Genomic DNA, 20,891 nt, shown 5'->3' on the forward strand with positions numbered 1-20,891 from the left:
CTTGGGAGCGTAAATTAGGAACAGATGTTCTTGGAAGTGCACGACAGAAATGTGAAGGTTGTTTAGGGAGTGCTTTCATGGACTTCTGGATAGGTTTGTCCCATTGAGGCAGGGTAAGGACGGTAGAGTGAAGGAACCATGGTTGACAAGAGACGTAGAATATCTTGCAAGAGGAAAAAAGAAGCTTACCTAAGGTTTAGAAAGCATAGATCAGACAGGGCTCTGGAGGGAGCTTAAGAATGGACTTAGGAGAGTTAGAAGGGGGCATGAGAAGGGCTTGGCGAGTAGGATTAAGGAAAACCCCAAGGCGTTCTACACATATGTGAAGAATAGGAGGACAACTAGAGTGAGGCTAGGACCAATCAGGGATAAAAAAAGGAAACGTGCCTGGAGTTGGAAGAGGTAGGGGAGCTCCTTAATACTTTGCTTCAGTATTCACCAGAGAGAGAGACCTTGACGTTTGTGAGGATGGCGTACATCAGGCTGATGCGCTAAGGCATGTCTATGTGAAGAAAGAGGATGTGCTGGAACTTTTGAAAAACATTAAGATAAATAAGTCACCAGGGCCAAACGGGATATATCCAAGGTTATTACGGGAAGCGAGGGAAGAGATTGCTGCACCTTTGGTGATGATCTTTGCATCCTCACTGGCTATAGGAGTCGTGCCAGATGATTGGAGGGTGGCAAATGTTGTTCCTTTGTTTAAGAAAGGGAGTAGCGATAATCCTGGGAATTACAGACCAGTGGTGGACAAATTACTGATACTTAGAGACAGGATTTATGGGCATTAGGCTGATTAGGGACAGTCAGCATGGCCTTATGAGGGGCAGGTCATGCCTCACGAGCCTGATTGAATTCTTTGAGGATGTGACAAAGCACATTGATGAAGGTAGAGCAGTGGATGTGGTGTACATGGATGTCAGTAAGGCGTTTGATAAGGTTCCTCATGGAAGGCTCATTCAGAAAGTCAGGAGGCATGGGATCCAGGGAAACTTGGTTTGCCCATAGAAGACAGAGGGTGGTGGTAGATGGAGCGTATTCTGACTATAGGTCGGTGACCAGTGGTGTTCCGCAGGGACCTCTGCTCTTTGTGATTTTTTTAATATATAAATGTCTTTGAGGATGTGGAAGGGTGGGTTAGTAAGTTTGCTGATGACATGAAGATTGCTGGTGTTGTAGATAGTGTAGAAGGTTGCTGTAGGTTACAACAGGACTTTGATAGGATGCAGAGCTGGGCTGAGAAGTGGCAGATGGAGTTCAACCCAGAGAAGTGTGAAGTGATACACTTTGGGAGATTGAATTTGAAGGCAGAATACAAGGTTAATGGCAGGACTCGTAGGAGTGTGGAGCAACGGAGGGATCTTGGGGTCTACGTCCATAGATCCCTCAAGGTTGCCGCGAAGCTTGATAGGGTTGTTAAGAAGGCATATGGTGTGTTGGCCTTCATTAGTCAGGGTATTGAGTTTAAGAGCTGCGAGGTAATGTTGCAGCTCTATAGAACTCTGGTTAGACTACACAGAATATTGTGTTCAGTTCTGGTTGCCTTATTATAAGAAGGGAGTGGAAGCTTTAGAGAGGGTGCAAAGGAGATTTACCAGGATGTTGCCTGGATTGGAGAGCATGTTTTATGAGGATAAGTTGAGTGAGTTAGGGCTTTTCTCTTTGGAGAGGAGGAGGATGAGAGGTGACTTGATAGAGGTGTACAAGATGATAAGAGGCATAGATCGAGTGGACAGTCAGAGACTTTTTCCCAGGGTGAAAATGGCTAACATGAGGGGGCATAATTTTAAGGTGATTGGAGGAAGATATAAGGGGGATATCAGAGGTAAGTTTTTTTTACACAGAGTGGTGGGTGTGTGGAACGCACTGCTGGCAGAGGTGGTGGAGGCAGATACATTAGGGACATTTAAAGAGATTCTTAGATAGCCACATGAATTATAGAGAAATGGAGGGCTGTGTAGGAGGGAAGGGTTAGATAGATCTTAGAGCAGGATAAAATGTTGGCACAACATCATGGGCCAAAGGGTCTGTACTGTGCTGTAATGTTTTATGATGAGAACTTCCTCTTTGTTTTCTACTGCTTTTGGAAAAAGTCAGTTCTTTTGCACTTTGTATGGGTCTGATGAGAGCAAAGATCATATCAGGGCCTTGTGACATAAGTTGTACTCAGGATAGAATCAAGTTATACTGTATGTGAGCCGGATTGTTTAGTTGCAACTTGCTTAGGCTCTTTGTTTACAAGAGAGCCAGAGAAGCTTACTAGCAGTGAATCTTTGTAACTCCTAACTTTTCCATGAAGGAAGAGTCACTCCAATAGATGGACTGAATGGTTTATCCTTGACGAGTGCATTTTATGGATTTAGTCAGTGGTATTACTTAATAGTTTATGGAAGAAACCCTGTTTAATATAATATATATAAAGCAACAGAAGCATCTCATTATTTTATAAATGGAAAATGGCAGATCTGGACTTTATACACTATTTTGTTACCATTGTTTATGAGGAATGAATTTTCAAAGTCTTATCCTATCATGGAGAAAATCTCAATACAATTACAGTTTTAGAAAATTATCTTGTAATGTATATTCTTGTAGATTTGGGGCAAGTTTTTACATCCCATTTGATAGCAATGTGTCAGGTTTGGGTAAAGTGTTAAGTGCAAAGTGCCAGGACTACAGGTAATGTGCTCTATGCTCTTCATCGAGGATTAATACAGGTGACCTGCTTGCAGCAGCTTATTGAGAACTGTTCAGGTTTATTGCCAGAAAGATTAGCCACTGAACTTTTATACAGTGTATCATAAAAATACTTGATGGGTAGGAAAGGAAGCAATGTTTAAGAAGCAGAATGATAAATACATCTTTTTTTTGAGGGACCAGATCAAGAAGAAAGATATTCATTAATCAAAAACTTATTTTTGTTTGAATGTAACCTAAGACAGGAAGGTAAAATACCCATTGTTCATGTGCCCAGATGCAATCTCCTCACAGAAGGCGAAAGTGGAGGAGCAATTATGTGGAGACAAGTTACTCTATTGGCAGTTTGGGTATCTTTCTTTTATGATTACTGTGATAACCAAAAGTAAAGTCATTTCTAAGTGATTACAAGCTTTCTCATGCAGCGGGAATCTCAAATTTGCATTTTGTGTGTTACTGACTCAGCACTTCCCATGAGGGGAGTTTTAAGTCCCCCAGAACAGGGAAGCAAGTGAGGAGTCCATGGCTGCAGGCCAGGTTTTCCAGGGCTCAGAAATGCCAATGAATGAAAGGAGGGAAAACAGTTTGGATAAAATGGGCACATGTGTTTGCTCCTTTCCTGTGTTGCTTCTAGACTAGGAGGGACAGAAGATGTTCCCCATTCAAGCAAATTTGCTGTAATCAGCATTTTTCCAACTGAATGAGGCTCATGTCAATACACACTCCCTTCCCTTCCCCACATGGTATTTATCTGTACATAATCCTGTAATCTTTTTACCACACTACATTCTCTCCTCTCAACTCTTCCCCTCTCCATGAGCTCATCTTTTCAGTTTTGCCTTTTCCCAACCCCCAGATGCTCTCTTTTGAGAACATAATTAAGAAATAAAAGCAGGGCTAAACAATTTGTCCCCTCTGCTATTCAATAAGATCATGACTGATCATCACTTTTCTCCACTAACCATATATTCCTTGATTCCCTTAATATCTAAAAGTCTATTGATTGAACCTCGCACCCCTCTTAGGGCAATCATTCCATAGACCCATACCCACTGTGTGAGAAAATTTCTTGCCTCTGTCCTGAATGGCTGACCCCTCTTTCTCCCCCATTCTCTTCTTCCCTGCTATGGGTTGCTCCATTCTCATCTTGCTTAAATATAAGGCCTTTGTTTAATTAGATAACAGAGGAATGAAATAATATTTTATCCCTCTGACAGTCAAAGTAGCCCAACACCACTGAGGCAAAAAATAAATTGCTGAGAAGAACTCAGCGGGTCAAGTAGCAACTGTTGAAGCAAAGGGATGGTTGACGTTGATGTTTTGGGTTGAGAACCTCCATTAGGACTGAGAGTGTGGAGAGAAGGTAGCCTGTTCGTAGAGGGGTGAGGCAGATGCTGGTAGGTGATGGCTGGCCCAAATGAGGGGTGGGCAGGGAATAATGGGCAAATAGAGCCAGCTGGGGGTGGGGGGACTGTTGAGACAGAGGCTGATAGGTGAGAGGTGGAAACGTAAGAAAAGAAAAAAAAATTAGGCAGATGGAGCTGTGTGGGGTAGGGAAGGAGGGAGGGTAGAGACAGAGGCTGGTGGCTGATGTGGAACCAGATAAAGAAGTGATGATGGGCAGATGGAATCTAGTGGAGGTGGAGATAAGAAAACTGAACTGAGGGAGAAGAAACCCAGGTAGATGTGTATGTGGGTAATGAGCAGATGGAACCGGGGGGGTGGGGGGGAGGGGTGGATCTAGTTAAGTGAGGGGGGAGATGTGTGATGATGGAGAAAGTGAGTAGTAGTCCTGGGTGGACTGATGGGTGTGGTTAACTAAAACTAAGATAGTGTATTCAAGGCCTGAACTCCATAATGTTGAAGTTACTCAATAAAAGGAGGAGATGAAATAAGCTGATAGCTATAAACCTTTACAAATGTCGGTTGATTCAGTTAATAGTACAACAAATTCTGTATATTTGCAGAAACAGATGACTTGTTTCAATCAACTTGAGAACTGATGTAGCTTGATAATTTTGTTCAAAGGATTGTTGTAGAAGATTTGAATAAAGAGTTTTAAAAAAACATTGTTTTTGTTCAGTGTTTTCTCGACCTTTGGGTGTCAGTTTACATAAGATAAAGCACTTTCAAAGCAGGAGTAGACCATAGTTCATAATGGAGGTTATATAGCAGGTACTTTGCATGCAGCAGGTTCCCACAAACGCCAGTGTAATCACTTGATAGTAAAGTTGACCAAGGGTTAATAGTAGCTGAGGCAATGGCTCCTTCAAAACATTTCTTTCACATCCACCAGAAAGAAATGGCTTCATCCAGCACATAACCTCATGTTAAAAGATGGCACTCCAACCGTGGAGCAGTCCCTCATTGCACTAGAGCATTAGCCTAGATTTTGGCAAGAGGAATTTGAACCCACAATCTTCTGACTCAAAGGGTGCAACTCTTTGTAATTTGATTAATTCCATTAAGCTGTTGCACAAACTGTTTGTTTCACAGTCTGTGCAAGTGATGTTTGTTAATAGCACACAGGTATTGCATTGCTGGTTCCAGCCCATAACTAAAGTCATTGGGATTTACTTAGACCAGGGGCTGAGAAGATTCCATTTTCTGCAATAGTAAATGAACTTAAATGTAGTTAAAATATAGGAAGTGGAGGGCTTCATGGAATTCCAAAATCTTAATCAAGTGCAAAAATGCTTGAACCACATTCTACTGCTCTCCAAACAAACTGGGTTGTAGTTAAAATCTTCCAGGACTAAATTTTCCCCCTTGTTATTTGCATTGTTGAATTCAAGTTTTACAATGTTTTTTTTAGCACAAATAACTGTTGTCATTTGGTTGTACAGAGATCAGTCAGCATCCGTGGGTAATGGATAGGTCCATGTTTTAGGTAGCACAGTGGCACAGCTCAGTGATGTGCTGCCTCACAGCTCCAGAGATCCAGGTTCAATACTGACCTCGAGTCCTGTCTGTGTGGAGCTTGCATATTCTCCCTGTAACCCCGTGGGTTTCTTCTGGGTGCACTGGTTTCCTCTCGCGTCCCACAGACATGCAGCTTGGTAAGTTAATTGACCACTGTAAATTTCCCTGTGTGTGTATAGTCTTGGGCAATTTGATGGGAATAAGGGAAGAGTAGCATGGGGCTAGTGTAGGATTAGTGGAAATGGGTGACTGACGGTTGGCTAAAGGGCCTGTTTCCATGCTCTCCAACTCTGAGTCCAACATTTCTAGTATTCCTGTTTTTTGTTTCAGATTTCCAGCATTTCCCTTTTTTTGATTATTCAGCAGGAATAGATTGACATCCAGTGGCAGAGAAGGTGCAAATGGAATGCAGGTTTTGTGCTCTCAGCAAAAAGGAGGCCTAGGTTCCCATGAACTGAAAATGCACCTGGCCATTTCAAAAGGTAGATAATGCCATTCTGTTGGACAAACACATGCATGCAAATGCAGTGGAACGGCATGGCACACAAGTTATAGAATACACGATATTTTGAAATACAAAGAGGAAACTAGTTGATAAGCATGTTGTATTCTTTCATTTGAATGGTATTCCACCGGCATCTTGGATACAGCAGCCTTTGTTTCATACGCCAACGTGATATTATGTTTCCTGTTGATGAAGCTCTGGACAGAATTAAAGGAAGAAGAGCAATTCCAGATGTAAACAGACCAAAACCATCTGAAATCCATGCTACCGATAATAACAGATGCAATAATAATGCAATATTTAGGAATACTTTACCTCCCAAGGAAAGGGTATCCTGATCTCTTACACACCCCCTTTTGTTAATTTTGCCTAACTTGACTAGTGCTTAGAACCGGATTAACCCTGCATCCTATTCAGTCAATGTAACAGTAATAGCCTGGGCATAAGGTGGGTGTTGTTCTTCTACACTCCCAGACCCCTTTCCTTACACCCTTAACATTGTATCTCATCTGGAGTAACTGGAGGTGTTAAAAGCATTTCAGCCAATGACAGAAACTTATGACATTCAATACCTTATTTTGGACCTAACAGCTTCTCGGCTGAATGATCATGTATTTTAACATCCTAGCAGATGGTTCTCCTAAGATTGCAAATGATCAGCAGTGTTGGCATCCCATTGCTGGTGACACAGGCATCAGCCCCAATTTGGTTATAAACAGCACCTCCTTCAATAGCAAGGTGACAAGACATGACTTTTTTACTTTTTATTAATTTGATAAAGGCTTTCCAACCAGAACCGGGGCTGTTTTATTTCCCAGGTCCTGACAGATGTTCTTTTCTTGAATTGAGCAAATTTATTTTAAATATTGCAGATTTTTTATTTGAAGGCTTTTAGACTTTTCAGTGCTATTTTTATTGGACCTTACACACTTTAATCCCGATAGATACACATTAAGGTCATTATTTCCCTGTGGAAGCTGCAAAAGCCAAACCAGTTCTCCAGATTAAACTAACCTTTAATGTAGCAGTAAAACTAGCACCATCAGCAAACTGTTTACTGCTGCATTTAGAAACAAAGGAAAGCAGCAGGGACCAGAATAGATTTTACTCTAAAAGTAATTGGCAAAGACCTTAAATCTGTCAAGGTTTACAGCACACATTATCTATGGTGTGGAGAAGTTGTAAAGATTTGACTCCTTCATAATAGTGGAATTTCATTCCTGATATTGGATCACAAATAATTACTACAGTGTTTTCCTTTTACTGGATTAGCAGTGATTAGAAAATCTATACTTCCAAAAATACTGCATCTGCAGTTTCAACCAAACAATTGTTTGCTGGGGTCTGCTAATGCCGAGACCACCCCTTGACCTTGCCATTTTAAGTGACCTTTCCAATCCCATCATCTCAAATACACCCAGGGAGACCTCTGATCACCTCTTTGTACCAATCACCAGTTACATCACACCCCCTGCCCCCCCCCCCCCCCACATATAATGACACTTTCAAACTGTCTTCCTGACTTCAGATCTCCAGTTGCCATGCAGCTTTTGACCTACCTATAACGTCCCTTGGATTACTTTCCTACTTAAAGTCGCCATAAAAATGGAATATTATTGTGCTGTGGGTCTTGTTCTGATAGCATATTGCAGATTTCCTAACCTTCCCTTGATATGGAGTTTGTTGTTTTTGGACATCATGTATAACAAGAGGATCTCTGCTGTAATAAAATCAATGGGTTGAATTGCATTGGACCTGGCCCTTACCCCTCTTCACTCTTCAGAGGATGCCCACGACCTCACTCTCCCACCGTTCTGCAGCCTCACTGCTACAGCTGTTCTTTGAGGTGGAGTGAGTCTCAATTGGTGACAAGGCGGCAGGTGGCAGAATCAGAATCAGGTTTATTATCACTGACTTGTATGTTGTGAAATTTGTTGTTTTGTGGCAGCAGTACTGTGCAAAGGCATAAAGTTAGTATAAATTACAAAATAAATAGTCCAAACAAAAGGAATAATGAAGTTGCGTTCATGGACCATTCAGAAATCTGATGGTGAAAGGAAAGAAGCTGGTCCTAAATTGTTAAGTGTGGGTCTTCAGGTTCCTGTACCTCCTCGCTGACGGTAGTAACATGAAGAGGGCATGTCCCGGATGGTGAGGGTCCTTAGTGATGGTCCTAAAAGTTTCCTGCTTGCAGAAACTTTTCTGTCACCCTTTCCACAGTTTCCATGTGTTTTCAGTAAACGGAGGCCTTATCTGTTGCATTTTAAAATACGAAAAAAAAGTTGGAGATTGAATTTTTATCATTCAGGAAGTTTATTCATTCTTTTAAAGCCTATTGAGTGCACATGTCTGCAACAAAATCTGACAGTGATCAACCAAAATGGTGCCTGCCAAAGACCAAAAGAGTGATACAAGATAAGTCCCGAAAAATACCATGACTGGTTTGGAGGAAAAAACTATAGATTCAATGATGTATTTTGCTACTTAAATTATATATTACTAAGAAACAGTTGAAAACATAAATGATTAAAAATACCACCATTTAAATAACAAATTTATTTAAATTACATTCAACTATTGTAAACTAATTAAAAGCATTAATATAACACAATAACAGAAATAAAAGTCACTTTACTTACCTTTTGAAGTGAAATTCAGCAGCGGCCACAGTGGGTGCTGCACGTATGACTGGTGTTAAGTTGAGCTGGGTATGAAGAGTACTGGTATATTATGGAACTGCCACTGGAATCATTGTTTCCAGGCTTGCAGTGATTGGGCAGGCAGGTCCTGAATGAACTTGTATGTGAACTGCAGTTAGCATGTGTTTCTCTACAGAACTAATGGATGCCCTTCAGCATGATCTGGCTCAATATTTGAGCAGCTTTTTAAAGCTTAAGTCACGACATTGCTGTTGAATGTACCGTGCTTTCATAGACAAATATTCTCACTCTTGACCCAGTGACCTTGTGCTGTGGAGTGGGTGCACAAGTTGGCAGGAAATCTGTTTCTGGACTTCTGATTCTCTAATGATGTAAGAATGTTTCATTTAACACCCATTTCAGCAAAGCAGTATCATTTACCAGAATGCTGCAAGAACTCAGTGGAATGAAGGCAAAAGAGACTGCAGATGCTGGAATCTGGAACAGAAAACAACAAACAAGATGCATCATTTTAGCACTTGGTAGCCTGCTTAGGTAGCTTACTGACTCTTTTGGGATGGATTTTTTGGTATATTACTTTCAATATGTACAAATTTTAAAAATCATTAACTTTTAGAGCATTGTCTGAGATTTTTAGTGTTTCCAGTGTGTGCTCACCTAAAGGATTGCAATAAGCATGTCTTTTATTTTCCTTTCCCTCAGTTACCCTTGGGAACTGAGACCAACTGTTTCACTTTTGTGCCTGCTTAAAGTAGATGAGCAAACTCAGAATAGGTCCTCAGCTGAAGCAAAGGAATTTGTCATTCATGTGCATCAAGTACACAGTAAGCAATCTTTTACAAGTTGTCAATTTAACTTATGAGCTATTCCTTTTAGGCCACAATAGCATATGGCAGTGTTGAAGATACTGCTGGATGGACACTGCTGATCATATCAATTTGTGACTGATGAAACTGAAGAATGTTAGCTGCCTCTTAATTATGACTCTGGTTCTTCCTCCTGAACCAATGCTAGTTTTGTTTTTGCTGAAATAAAACTCTCCATATTATATCATGTAGTAAATAATCTGCCAATAGAGACCAAATGTGTTGACGCCTTATAATTGCAGTAGTTTTGCAATTGTCTATTTAACAGTGATAAAGCTTTCAATTCTTCCCACGTCATTAAAAATAGATTGCTTATCTTGACATTTTGATAGGTGGCTTTTCAGGATGTCCTATCTAATTATGGATTGCAATGCTTCTTGTATCAGTGCCAACCTGAAACATGCAGATTTTAGTTTTGCCCAGTGTTAACATGGCTCTATTTTGGTTTCCATTTATGCTACCCGAAAGTAAATAGCCTACAGAAGCATCCAACTTTAATTGTTCTAAAAGTGGTCTAATTTTGTATCAATCACAAAGATTGGCTCCATCATTAAACTAATTTTAAGTTGTTGGTCAAAATGGGCATGTGAATCATGGTTGTCTAAATGAAATTAGTTGAGTTAATGTACAGCATTATGCCAGATGAGTGGATGGAAATATAATTTTCAAGAGCAAGCAGTGTTACTTTCCATGAGTCAGTAGGCTGTATTTGCAGTGGTAATATACATAAGATCCACAAAAACCACTGATCGGTTCCCTGGGGAAATTACTAAGACGAGTGAAAGCCTATCTTTAATAGGTGAAGGATAATAATAAACCACATTATCCATTCAAACAGAAGACACGAGAAGAAGGATGTATTTGACATGTCGTTGTTGATAACAACGATATCATGATAATGGATTTGCAGCAAAAAAAAACCAAACCACACAAAAGGCATTGTATTATGCCGAAATTGATTTGTAATCTTTTACGAGAAACTCTAGCAATGAATCGCAAGTACCTTTAAAAATGGAATGATCTGCACATGTAGTGCTTTAATTAATTCTCTTATCTGATGAGTTCTTACTGTAGTTGTCAGATGATAGACGTGCCATTTATAAAATTACATAAAGTACTTAAAACCAAGTTGAAGGCAAAAGGGAGAGGTTGCTGATCTTCTGTCTCACCTTGACTTACTCTTTTGCTGTCCATGGCTTGAGACTAGAAAATCCTGCGATAATATCTTCTATCGGTGCTCCTCAAGTACACTACACCTATTTGGTACTAATGGGGGGGAGAAAAACTTTTATTTAGTTGGAGACTGGACTCTGCATTGTATGTATTAGCACTGGAGACTGGACTCCATGTTGTATGTATTAGCATTAACTGCAAGTTTAAAAAATGCCCAGAAAGGTTAAGGTACATATGGCCATTTTCTGATTACTTTTACACAGCACGAGGATCCATAGTAAACTATTCCATGTGTGAGATGCCTTCTCCCAGAAAGTCCTAACATGTTTCCATTTGGGATTAGTTTGTGCAGTGATTCCAAGTTTTTACAATAACTTTAGTATTGCTGTGCAGTAGCATCTGCTTTGCGTCAGTGGGGAAGTTGGGGTCTAATTGACTATATACATCATGCTGTTATTGTTGTAAGCAGTGTTCAGTTTTGATCATATTTTAAAAAGGATATATTAGCATTGGAGGCTGTCCAGAAGAAATTCACTGGGCTAATTCCTAGGTTGAGAGGGTTCTCCTATCACAAACAGTCAAAAAAGTTAGATTCATATTATTTGGTATTTAGAAGAATGAGGGGTGATCTTACTGAAATATATAAGATCCTGAGGGGGCATGAGTGGGTAGATGTTAATGTTTCTTCTAGGGGGAGAGCCTCAAACAAGATTAGTGGGCAGTCATTTATAACTAAGGTGCATGGGAATTTCTTCTTGCAGAGCGTAGTCAGGCTCTGGAACTCTGTACCCCCAAAGGGTTGTGCAGGCTCAGTCACTAGAGGTACTTAAAGGGGAAGTGGATAACTATTTGAAAGATTGTGGAATTGAGGGCTATGGGGAGCTGGCACAGAGCAGGAGTTAAGGCCTGGGATAGATCAGCCATGATCATATCAAATGGTGGGATGGGTTGAGGGGCCAGTTAGCCTATAACTGCTCGTATGTTCTTGTAGTAAATAGATCCCTTACTGCTTGAAGAAGACACCGTGGGATATTTAAGATTGGTGACTACGACTGTGACTTAAAACATAGTAACATAAGAAGCAGGAGTAGGAGGAGGCCAAACAGCCCCTCAAACCTGCTCCATCATTCAGTAAGATAATGGCTGATCCATTCTTAGACTTGGCTTCTACCTGATGGTGTCCATATAAATCAAAGTGGTTTTTAAATTGTTTTCAAACTGAAATGCGAGTAGAGGGTCTTCTCTCCTTGCCTGTGGGATGCATTGACACACATGGTTGAGCACAGTGGACTAGTATAGTATAGTAGGTATAATGGTCGTCATGGACATGGTGGGTGGTATGGCCTGTTTTTGCGCTGCATGGATCTATGACCTGTGACTTAATAACTGGCTACTCTTCACTCTTATCAGAAACATTTTTAGATACAGCCAAAAGTATCTGCATACTTCTGATGTTGCAATAGATGACCAACTAACTGGATAACTTGATGCTGAGGTGTCTCTTGGAACCTGTCTTGAGCCCAAAGGGATCTGACCCTATGTGTTGGGTCGGGTTGGCTCAGCTATATAGTCAGATAAAGCATTTGTGTTTGGGTTGGCTCAATCTATACATGGAATCCATCAATGACTATTGCATCAGCATTGAGCACTCAGCATGTCCTGAACTTATGGTGGATTTATATAGGTCCGAGGGTGACTTTCCTTTCACTCAAGACCCTGATGAAATATTCAATGTTTCATCTAGGCCTGGGTCAGAACTTTATCCAGCTAAGGATGATTTTAATATCGCTGTCTATGTCCTCTGTTTTGATCAATATTTGGTATTTCACCCTAAAAAAAAGTCTGAGATTGTTATATTTATATCTATGGTCAGGTCAGTTTGAGTTGGGTATGGAAATATGGTAAGTGGGCTCGGGTGGGTTTGCATTAGCTGGGTCTGGCCAGGTTTCAATTTTATACCTGAGCAAAACTTTAGCTTCATTACTCTTCTTCACTGAAGGAAGACTGAACTACTATGCAACTTATTGTAAACCCAAATTTATAGTTGTAGAATCTTTAGTAGCTTGCCTCATCTTTCAGTGTGTTCCCTGCCTCAGCCACACCATTTAAAAAAAAATCAATAGTCGCAACATGATGAGGCAGCAACAAAGGGAAAATCAAAGTCTGTAGATGTGGGAAATGTGAAATAAAAGCAGAAAATGCTGAGAGTGCTTAGCAGGTCAGGCAACACCTGCTGAAGAGAAGCAGAGTTAATGTTTCAGGTTGAAGACCCCTCATTAGAAATGGGAGAGAGAGGAAACAAATTATTTTAAAGTTGCAGAGAACTTGTAGAATGGGATGGATAGGACAAAGCAGAGATAAATTTGCAATCAGATAAGCCGGAATCATTAAGTAGCAGAGCAGGCTCAAAGAGCTGATTGGCCAACTCCCATTCCTAATTCATATTCGTATGGTCATATGACATTCCGTAGCTAGGCGGCATCCAATGAGGTGTCGTGTGGTTTGGCAGTAAGTGGCTCATTGGCAGTCTACTGCTGAGTCCCCACCTTAGTACCCTCTGCCAGTCTGATAAGAGAGAAAGATGGGAAGGAGTTTTGCCTCCTGTACAAAACTGCAATGCTATTTCTTTTCCAGAGACACTTAAAAACTGGCTTTAAACACTTTTAATAAAAAAAATTATTAAAAATATAAACATAACTAAAAGCATTAAGCTATTAATCCCTAGAAATTAGATTGCTGTTTATGGAGGGCTGAATAGGTACTTGATTTTTACCCAAATGCCAAATCAGAAATCACCAAGACGAGCACAAAAATGCTTTTAAAAACATATTTTTAAATGTATTCATGTGTTGTGGACTTCGTGGGCATAATCAGCATTTGCTGTCCATCCCTCATTGTCCCTGAAGGAGGCAATTCTAAGTCTAATGGGTCTGGAGTCACATATAGGCCAGACTAGGTATGGATAGGACATTTCCGTCCTGAAGGACATTAATAAACCAGATGGGTTTTTGCAACAGTCTGGTAGTTCCATGGTTACCATAATGGACACTAGCTTTTCTTAAAATTCCAGATTTATTTAATTACTGAATTCAAATTCCCCAGCTGCCGTAGTGGGATTGTGGTAATTGTGGTTTACTCCCTTTAAGAGATGTTAAAACCCAACTGTGTGTTTCCCAGACACTACTGCTTGGATAGAATTTGCACCCTGACCCTCAGGATATAGGTCAGTGCAGTTAAAGTCATCACTCCGTGGCAGGCTGAGACTGCTCTTGAACTGTAGTTAGTAGTTCACAAAAGCCTCAGTTTGTACAGAGAGCTGCTGGTCTCAACGAAGCTTCGGATGAATAAAAAATTACAATACTTGATTTTCATTAAAAACAATATCCCATGGGAACTTTAAATCACATGCACTTCATGATAAAGTCCATGTTGAACTGTGAGGTAGTTACGATAGTTGTAACCTTTTCATCTAAGTTCTGTTAGTAAGTAATTAATGACATCATCACGTGCAGCAAATACTATAGGAAATAGCACAGCTGATGGGGTGTTTCGCTATAGGAAGTGGCCCAATTGGTGGGACTTCAGTAGTAAATAGTACAAACATTTCAAAGCATACACAAAATGATGTAATATGTGCTGTCAACAAATATAAAATGGGCACTTTTTTTCTAATGCAATCTCAAAGCTTTAAGAATTAAAATATTAAAACCAAGTTAAATGAGTAAAACTAAATAACAATCACAGCTTTTTTCTTAAATCCCCAAGCTAGGAATCCCTATTCAGGTCTTATTGGCATAAGATCGGAGAGCTGGGTCTCCCAGCAAAATAAGGTGCCATTTCTGGACTCCACTTGAAATCCAGCCACGAAGTAGAGTGACTGATGCAGCAACACCTGCCATTCAGCTGGTCCTGAACTTACATTTGTCTACAGAAGTCCAAGACTGATTTTCCTGGGGATGGCTGAATGCTGGCATGATTGGGCCCAACATTCTTGCTTCAGAATCAGGAAAATGCTCCTGATTACTGCCCAGTGTAACTCTGGTTGGAATCTGCCATGTTTTTATAGGTACAAGTATTGAAGTACCACATGATGCTGTTAAATTCACAACCTTCCACTTAAAATACCTTGCTGATACCTGAGTTTTGGCCACCATGTGAATTGCTGTTTGTGTCAGGGGAAATACCACCCCAGAAAATAAGGAAGCCTTGCAAATGAAAGTGAGAAAATTAGAATAGATTTTTTAACTAATTTTCTTTCCCAATATTTTATCACCTTCTGTCCCCAAGCTACTGATTCTTAATTGAAAATGACTGCACGTTGCTGGTTATCCTGTGGTTCCTAGCCTTTGTGGAGTGTCGTTATAATTGAGTGGGCAAGAGCAGAGGCTTCAGACCTGAGGTCAGTGGGAATCGCTGGATAGTAATTGGTTATTCCTTCTCTTTCCCCTATTCGAGCATCCTAAACATCCTACCATTGCCATCCCTGAGATCTTCCCACTTAACTGTCAGATTGCTGGTTTGATTTATGTACAGATTGCCTATGCATTAAATGAACCAGTGTAACTATCAAGGAATTACTAATTTTAGTAATGATCATAAGTGTGTTTGGATGTTGTAAAAATATATAAGCTGCATGCACTGTAAATTGCATTTAGTGTCCTGTCATCAGTTGTCCTGTGCCTTTATATTAAACAGTCTTCTTTGCCTTACAGCTAATGATACATTTTGCAATGAGACATCCAGCAAGCACTTGGCATCTTTTGATGCTGTTGGGGAGCTTGGTTCAGCTGAGCAGTGCGGACTGTGAGGCAGCAAAGAAGGATGTGGAGTTGGACATGAACATGCAGTACAACTTTTCCAGCTTTAATGCAGAAACTTTAATACAGAACTTAGTTCTCCACAATCAGCGTGTTTATGTAGGGGCAACAAATAAAATCTATGTCCTGAACAGTAACCTAGAAAAGCTCTCTGAATTCAAAACTGGCCCTGTACTGGAATCCTTGAACTGTTCCCCATGTGATAACTGTGAGGAAAAGGAAGACCACTCCGAATCTGTGTGGAGAAACAATACTAACATGGTTTTGCTTGTCGAAACTTTCTATGGAGATCAGCTTATTAGCTGTGGCAGTGCAAGGAATGGTGTTTGTTTCCTCCACAATCTCGAGGAAAATGCTCTTGCCAATTTTTCAAACAATGCCCAGTGTATGTACTCGTTTGCCAACAACAACCATGGCATGTGCCCAGACTGTATTGCCAGCCCCCTGGGAACAAAAGTGTTGATGAAGAAGAATGATCGATTTATGAATTTGTATATCGGTGCAACACTGAGCTCTGCTCCTCTGTCATTGCAGTTACATTCAGTATCCATAAAGAGGTTAAAGGAATCCGAAGATGGCTTTCAGTTCGTCTCTGAACATTCATATATGGATGTTATTCCACAATTTAGGGACACCTATCCAATTAAGTATCTTTACACTTTTGAAAGTGGGAACTATGTGTATTTTTTAACTGTGCAACGTGAAAGTTTGCGTTCAAAGTCATTTCACACCAGAATTATTCGGCTGTGCACCTCAGATCCTTTCTTGCACTCCTATGTTGAAATGCCACTAGAATGTATTATCAGTGAAAAACGAAGGAAGAGATCCTCGAATATCGAAGTCTTTAACATCCTTCAGGCTGCGTATGCAGCCAAACCAGGTGCAGATTTTGCTGAGCAATTAGGGATTTCTACTGAAGAGGACGTACTCTTTGCAGTATTTGTGCAAAGCAAGCCAGAATCTTTGGAACCTACCAATAGATCAACTGTCTGTGCATTTTCTGTAAAATTCATCAATCAATTCTTTGAGCTGTTCATTGACAGGTGTCAGAAAGAAAATCTTCCAAAAGGCCTTCGCCATTTTCACAGTGGTGCTGATAGATATTGCGTCAATAAAGTAAGTTGATTAAACTGATATTTAAGTAATTGTATCATGGATGTAACCTCTGATTTATGAAGCAAAGAAAACACATTTTCCTGCAGTTTATTACTAAGACATTAAATTTCAAATGCTGGGAGAATACCAATGTGTCTTTCACGATTGCATAAATTGGTCATTCGGAATGAGTTTCTAATGCATTTAACCAGATGGATTTTAGATATCAATTTGATCACAGCAACAGATGAGTCATCTTTTTTTCCACTCGTAACGAATGGAAGGAGAGATGAAAGGCTATGAAAGACTCTCAGTGATGTAATTGTGTGAATGCCTAAAGCACTTGTATCAATTTCCTTTCTCTTTTTTAACAGTGCTATTGACTGGTTTACTTTAAGCAAATTAACACCTCCATTAGGAGACAAAACTTGGCTAATATTAAAACATGTTATAGAGAGAAAAGACATTGGTTCCTTAGGAATAATTTTATATCTATAAAAATATGGAATGCGCAAAATTGCTAAAGACTGTTGAAATAATCGATATGCCAAGGAAATACCATGTTCCACAATGTCTTTAACACGCTTTCTATTGATTTTTTTTTCCTGAGTAATATCCAATTCATTGCTATCAGCAAATAAAATCAATCCAATCACCATCACCTTCTCAGACAATCTATTCCATATACAGTACTCACCAGCCTCTATCAAACACCCATCTCTTTTCTACATTTTTAGGTAATGCCCTTCTATTGGGGGAAATTCTATCATGAGTTCAGATATTCTGTGTTCATGGTAGGCTTCAAGATCTTCTGTCCTCATCCTTAATGCATATGATGCACTCGTGCGCAGAGGTTTCTGTGCACTTATAGTAATATCAATCAGTACACAATGTGCAATTAAAGCATAGAACAGTACAGAACATAGAAAGTCCCTTCGGCCCATAATATCTGTGCCAACCATGGTGCCAATTTTAATCACATCTGCATGCACTGGTCCATATCCCTCCATTCCCTGCCTGTTCATATGCTTGTCTAAATACCTCTGAAATATTACTATCGTATCTGTTTCCACCACTTCCCTGGCAGCATGTTCCAGGCATCTACCATACTCTCTGTGTGTCTGTGTGTGTCTGTGTGTGTGTGTACACGCGCGTGTGCACACACACACACCCCTCATAAATCTCCTTTTAAATTTAATTTTTAATTGTTGTAACTTCAGTGATTGCTAGTTTGCAAATAGCAAAGGACTCAACTCTAGAAACTTGCCTTAAGTGAAGGAGTCCAGCAATGATGTATCATTCGTCCTTAAGTTCCTGTTTTGCGGACAAACGTATTGAGTCTCACAGCACCAGAGACCCTGGTTCAGTCCTGATCTCGTGAATTGCCTGTGTGGAGTTTTCATGTTCTCCCTGTGGCCATGTGGGTTTCTTCAGCTGCTTTGGTTTCCAATCGTGCTCCAAAGATATGCGGTTTGATTGATTAATTGGCCACTGTAAATTGCCCCTAGTGCATAGGTGAGTGGTAGAATCTGGGGGGAGTTGATGATGATGTGGAGGACAATAATAAAAAACTTAGATTAATGTTGCATTAGTGTAAACAGGTGGCTGGTGGTCGGCACAGACCCATCCCACATTGTCTAAGATCTCCCATCCTACTGTGAATAGTTTCCACTCACTTTTGTGCTCCTCCATGGTCCCTTGGATCTCCTCTGCATCTCCCCACCAAACCTCTTTCTCCCACCCCCCCGCCCCCAAATGATCTTTAACCCACCTCCACCACATCAATCACCTCCCTGCCTGTTGCCAACAATCTTTGTCCTTTCACTTGCGTTTATCTCTCTGATCTCCTGATTTCATCCCCATCCCCCCCACTTCTTTTTTTCAGCACCACTCTGATCTTCTCACTGCACCATTATCATCACTTGCACTACCACTAGCCCCGTTCTTCTGCCAGCCCACTCTCTTCCCTCCAATGATGTCTCCTGCCCAGGCCCCAATATTCTTCCTCTACAGTGATATCCTCTCCAGCACTGGCTGCATGATCTTCCCCAACCCCTGTACTTGCCCCTCTGTGCCAGTAAAGTCTGAGGGTGTGCAGCTTCTCACAGCCTTCCTCAAAATAGGGGTGATCAAGCACACCTGAAGAATTTCTAACCCAGAGTTTCTTGATATTTTGCTTTATTGTCTTGTTATAAAGTCCATGATTATTTTTGCTCCTTTTATTTCCAGTATCTCAGATGTAATGGGTTCAATTAGCTGTTTACCAGTCACCTCTAAATCCATCTTCTTTATTTGTTCAATGTTCAACAGCACTAAACACACTATATAGTTATCTCAGTGTTTTATACTCTGCCTCTGAAACTCAATCCATGGTAGTCAATATCATGACTTTCAGTGTCAGCGTATAACATGCGGATATACATGTGCACTGCATTTAGTACCATTGACAGGGATGAATTTCCAGGCAGTATGGCAATCCTGCACAATTTATATATCACTTACCCTTTCCAAATCTCTTCACTCTTTTCATCCACTTTAATTGGGTGTTCAGCTAGGTTTAGTAATAACTCACTTATCTCCTGAGTCTGACAGTCATGGACTTGAGTACCCTCCAGAAATCTGACCCCATGTCTTTCTCAGCACATTGCTGAGAAAGTGTGACTCTGTAGTGGTACTGTCCATTGGTTAACATGTTAAACTGAGACCCCATCTTTCCAGTTAGATGGATGTAAATAATGGAATGCCATTGTTCAAAGAAAAACAGGGTAACTGTTGTGCTGTCTTGACCAATATTTATTCTTCAGTGTTTACCGCTTTAGAGAGATGCATCTGGTCATTAAGCCTTGGCAGTGTTTCTCTGCATTACCGAAGTTCGTCATTGGCAGTAATGTGCTTGTGGATGATTTAACACATTGGAGTCCTGTCCTTAATTGACAACTGCCTCTCAACAGCCCAGATCTCCATTTGAATAAGACTTAAGCATTTCATCAGGTCTTTTCTGACTCCATCCAGTGTCTACTAGTTTGATATCATCTGAAAATTGATCTATTCTTGCATACATCCACCCTTTCGTCCCTCTCATTATTGATCCAATATTTCGGCAATGCACCTCCTTGATTGTGTTCTGCAGTGTGGTGGACCCATTTCCCTTATGACAATGTCTTTCTGAGGTTTTACTGAAATATCAACAAGGGGATCTGAAAATGGTATTGATGGTTTGCAAAGGAATTCTCCAGTATTCTCTGAAAATTGTTGCAAACAGATGTTCTAACTATTCTTATAATCCAAGTTGGATTATATTTATGCACCAGAGTTAAAACATTTATCACATTTTACTAAAATCTGTGTGAAACTGATTATACCCCAGATGTGCATTTTACATCATGATTTGTTCTATTTGAAATGTACTATATTCTAATTTGACATGGAAGGTAAGGTAAGATATCTTTATTAGTCACGTGTACGTCAAAACACACAGTGAAATGCATCTTTTGTATTGAGTGTTCTGGGGGGGACAACTCACAAGTGTCGCCACGCTTCTGGTGCCAACATAGCATGCCCACAACTTCCTAACCTGTACGTCTTTGGAATGTGGGAGGAAACCGGAGCACCCGGAGGAAACCCACGCAGTCACCGGGAGAAAGTACAAACTCCTTACAGACAGCAGCAGGAATTGAACCCTGGTCACTGGCTCTGTAATAGCGTTATGCTAACTGCTACACTACCGTGCCTGAAGAAGGACATTCAGCCCATTGAGTCTATCTCAGAGCAGTCCCATCAATCCCATTCCCTTGTAACTTGTTTTCTTTCACATGCCTATTCAACCTACTCCCCATAATTTGCCTACCACCCATTTACACAATTGGGGTAATATACAGTAGCCAATTAAACCTCCCTTGAGATGTAGGAGTAAACTGGAGCACCCAGAGGAAACCCACACAATCACAGGGAGAATGTGCAAACTCCATACAGACAGCACTGGAGGTCAGTTCACTGGAGTTGTGAGGCATCAGCACTACCAGCTGTGCCACTGTGCCACACGTTCTGTGCCCAATTGCATGCTTTGAAAAATAACTTATGAAACTGGTTGCCAACATCAGTTGTCAAGAAGAATATGACAGATTCATTCAACAGTGAGGTTGTGACAAGTATTGGT

General features: G+C 40.5%; 1 protein-coding gene across 6 annotated transcripts in view; it reads left to right on the forward strand.

The window, feature by feature from the left end:
• met (MET proto-oncogene, receptor tyrosine kinase) overlaps positions 1–20,891 on the forward strand; it is a 110,318-nt gene that overhangs the window by 21,348 nt on the left and 68,079 nt on the right. For 2 of the 6 annotated variants that reach the window (XM_052030343.1, XM_052030345.1), the window contains exons 2-3: positions 15,111–15,222; positions 15,536–16,756. The exons of 2 other annotated variants lie outside the window; for them this stretch is intronic. In XM_052030343.1, coding sequence (XP_051886303.1) covers positions 15,539–16,756 — 1,218 coding nt within the window. In that variant the 5' untranslated portion in view covers positions 15,111–15,222; positions 15,536–15,538. The remainder of the gene's footprint in view (positions 1–15,110; positions 15,223–15,535; positions 16,757–20,891) is intronic. 2 more of the 6 variants (XM_052030342.1, XM_052030344.1) reach the window with 1 other exon arrangement.

This window comes from Pristis pectinata, chromosome 15, assembly GCF_009764475.1.
Source record: "Pristis pectinata isolate sPriPec2 chromosome 15, sPriPec2.1.pri, whole genome shotgun sequence".
NCBI lineage: Eukaryota > Metazoa > Chordata > Chondrichthyes > Rhinopristiformes > Pristidae > Pristis > Pristis pectinata.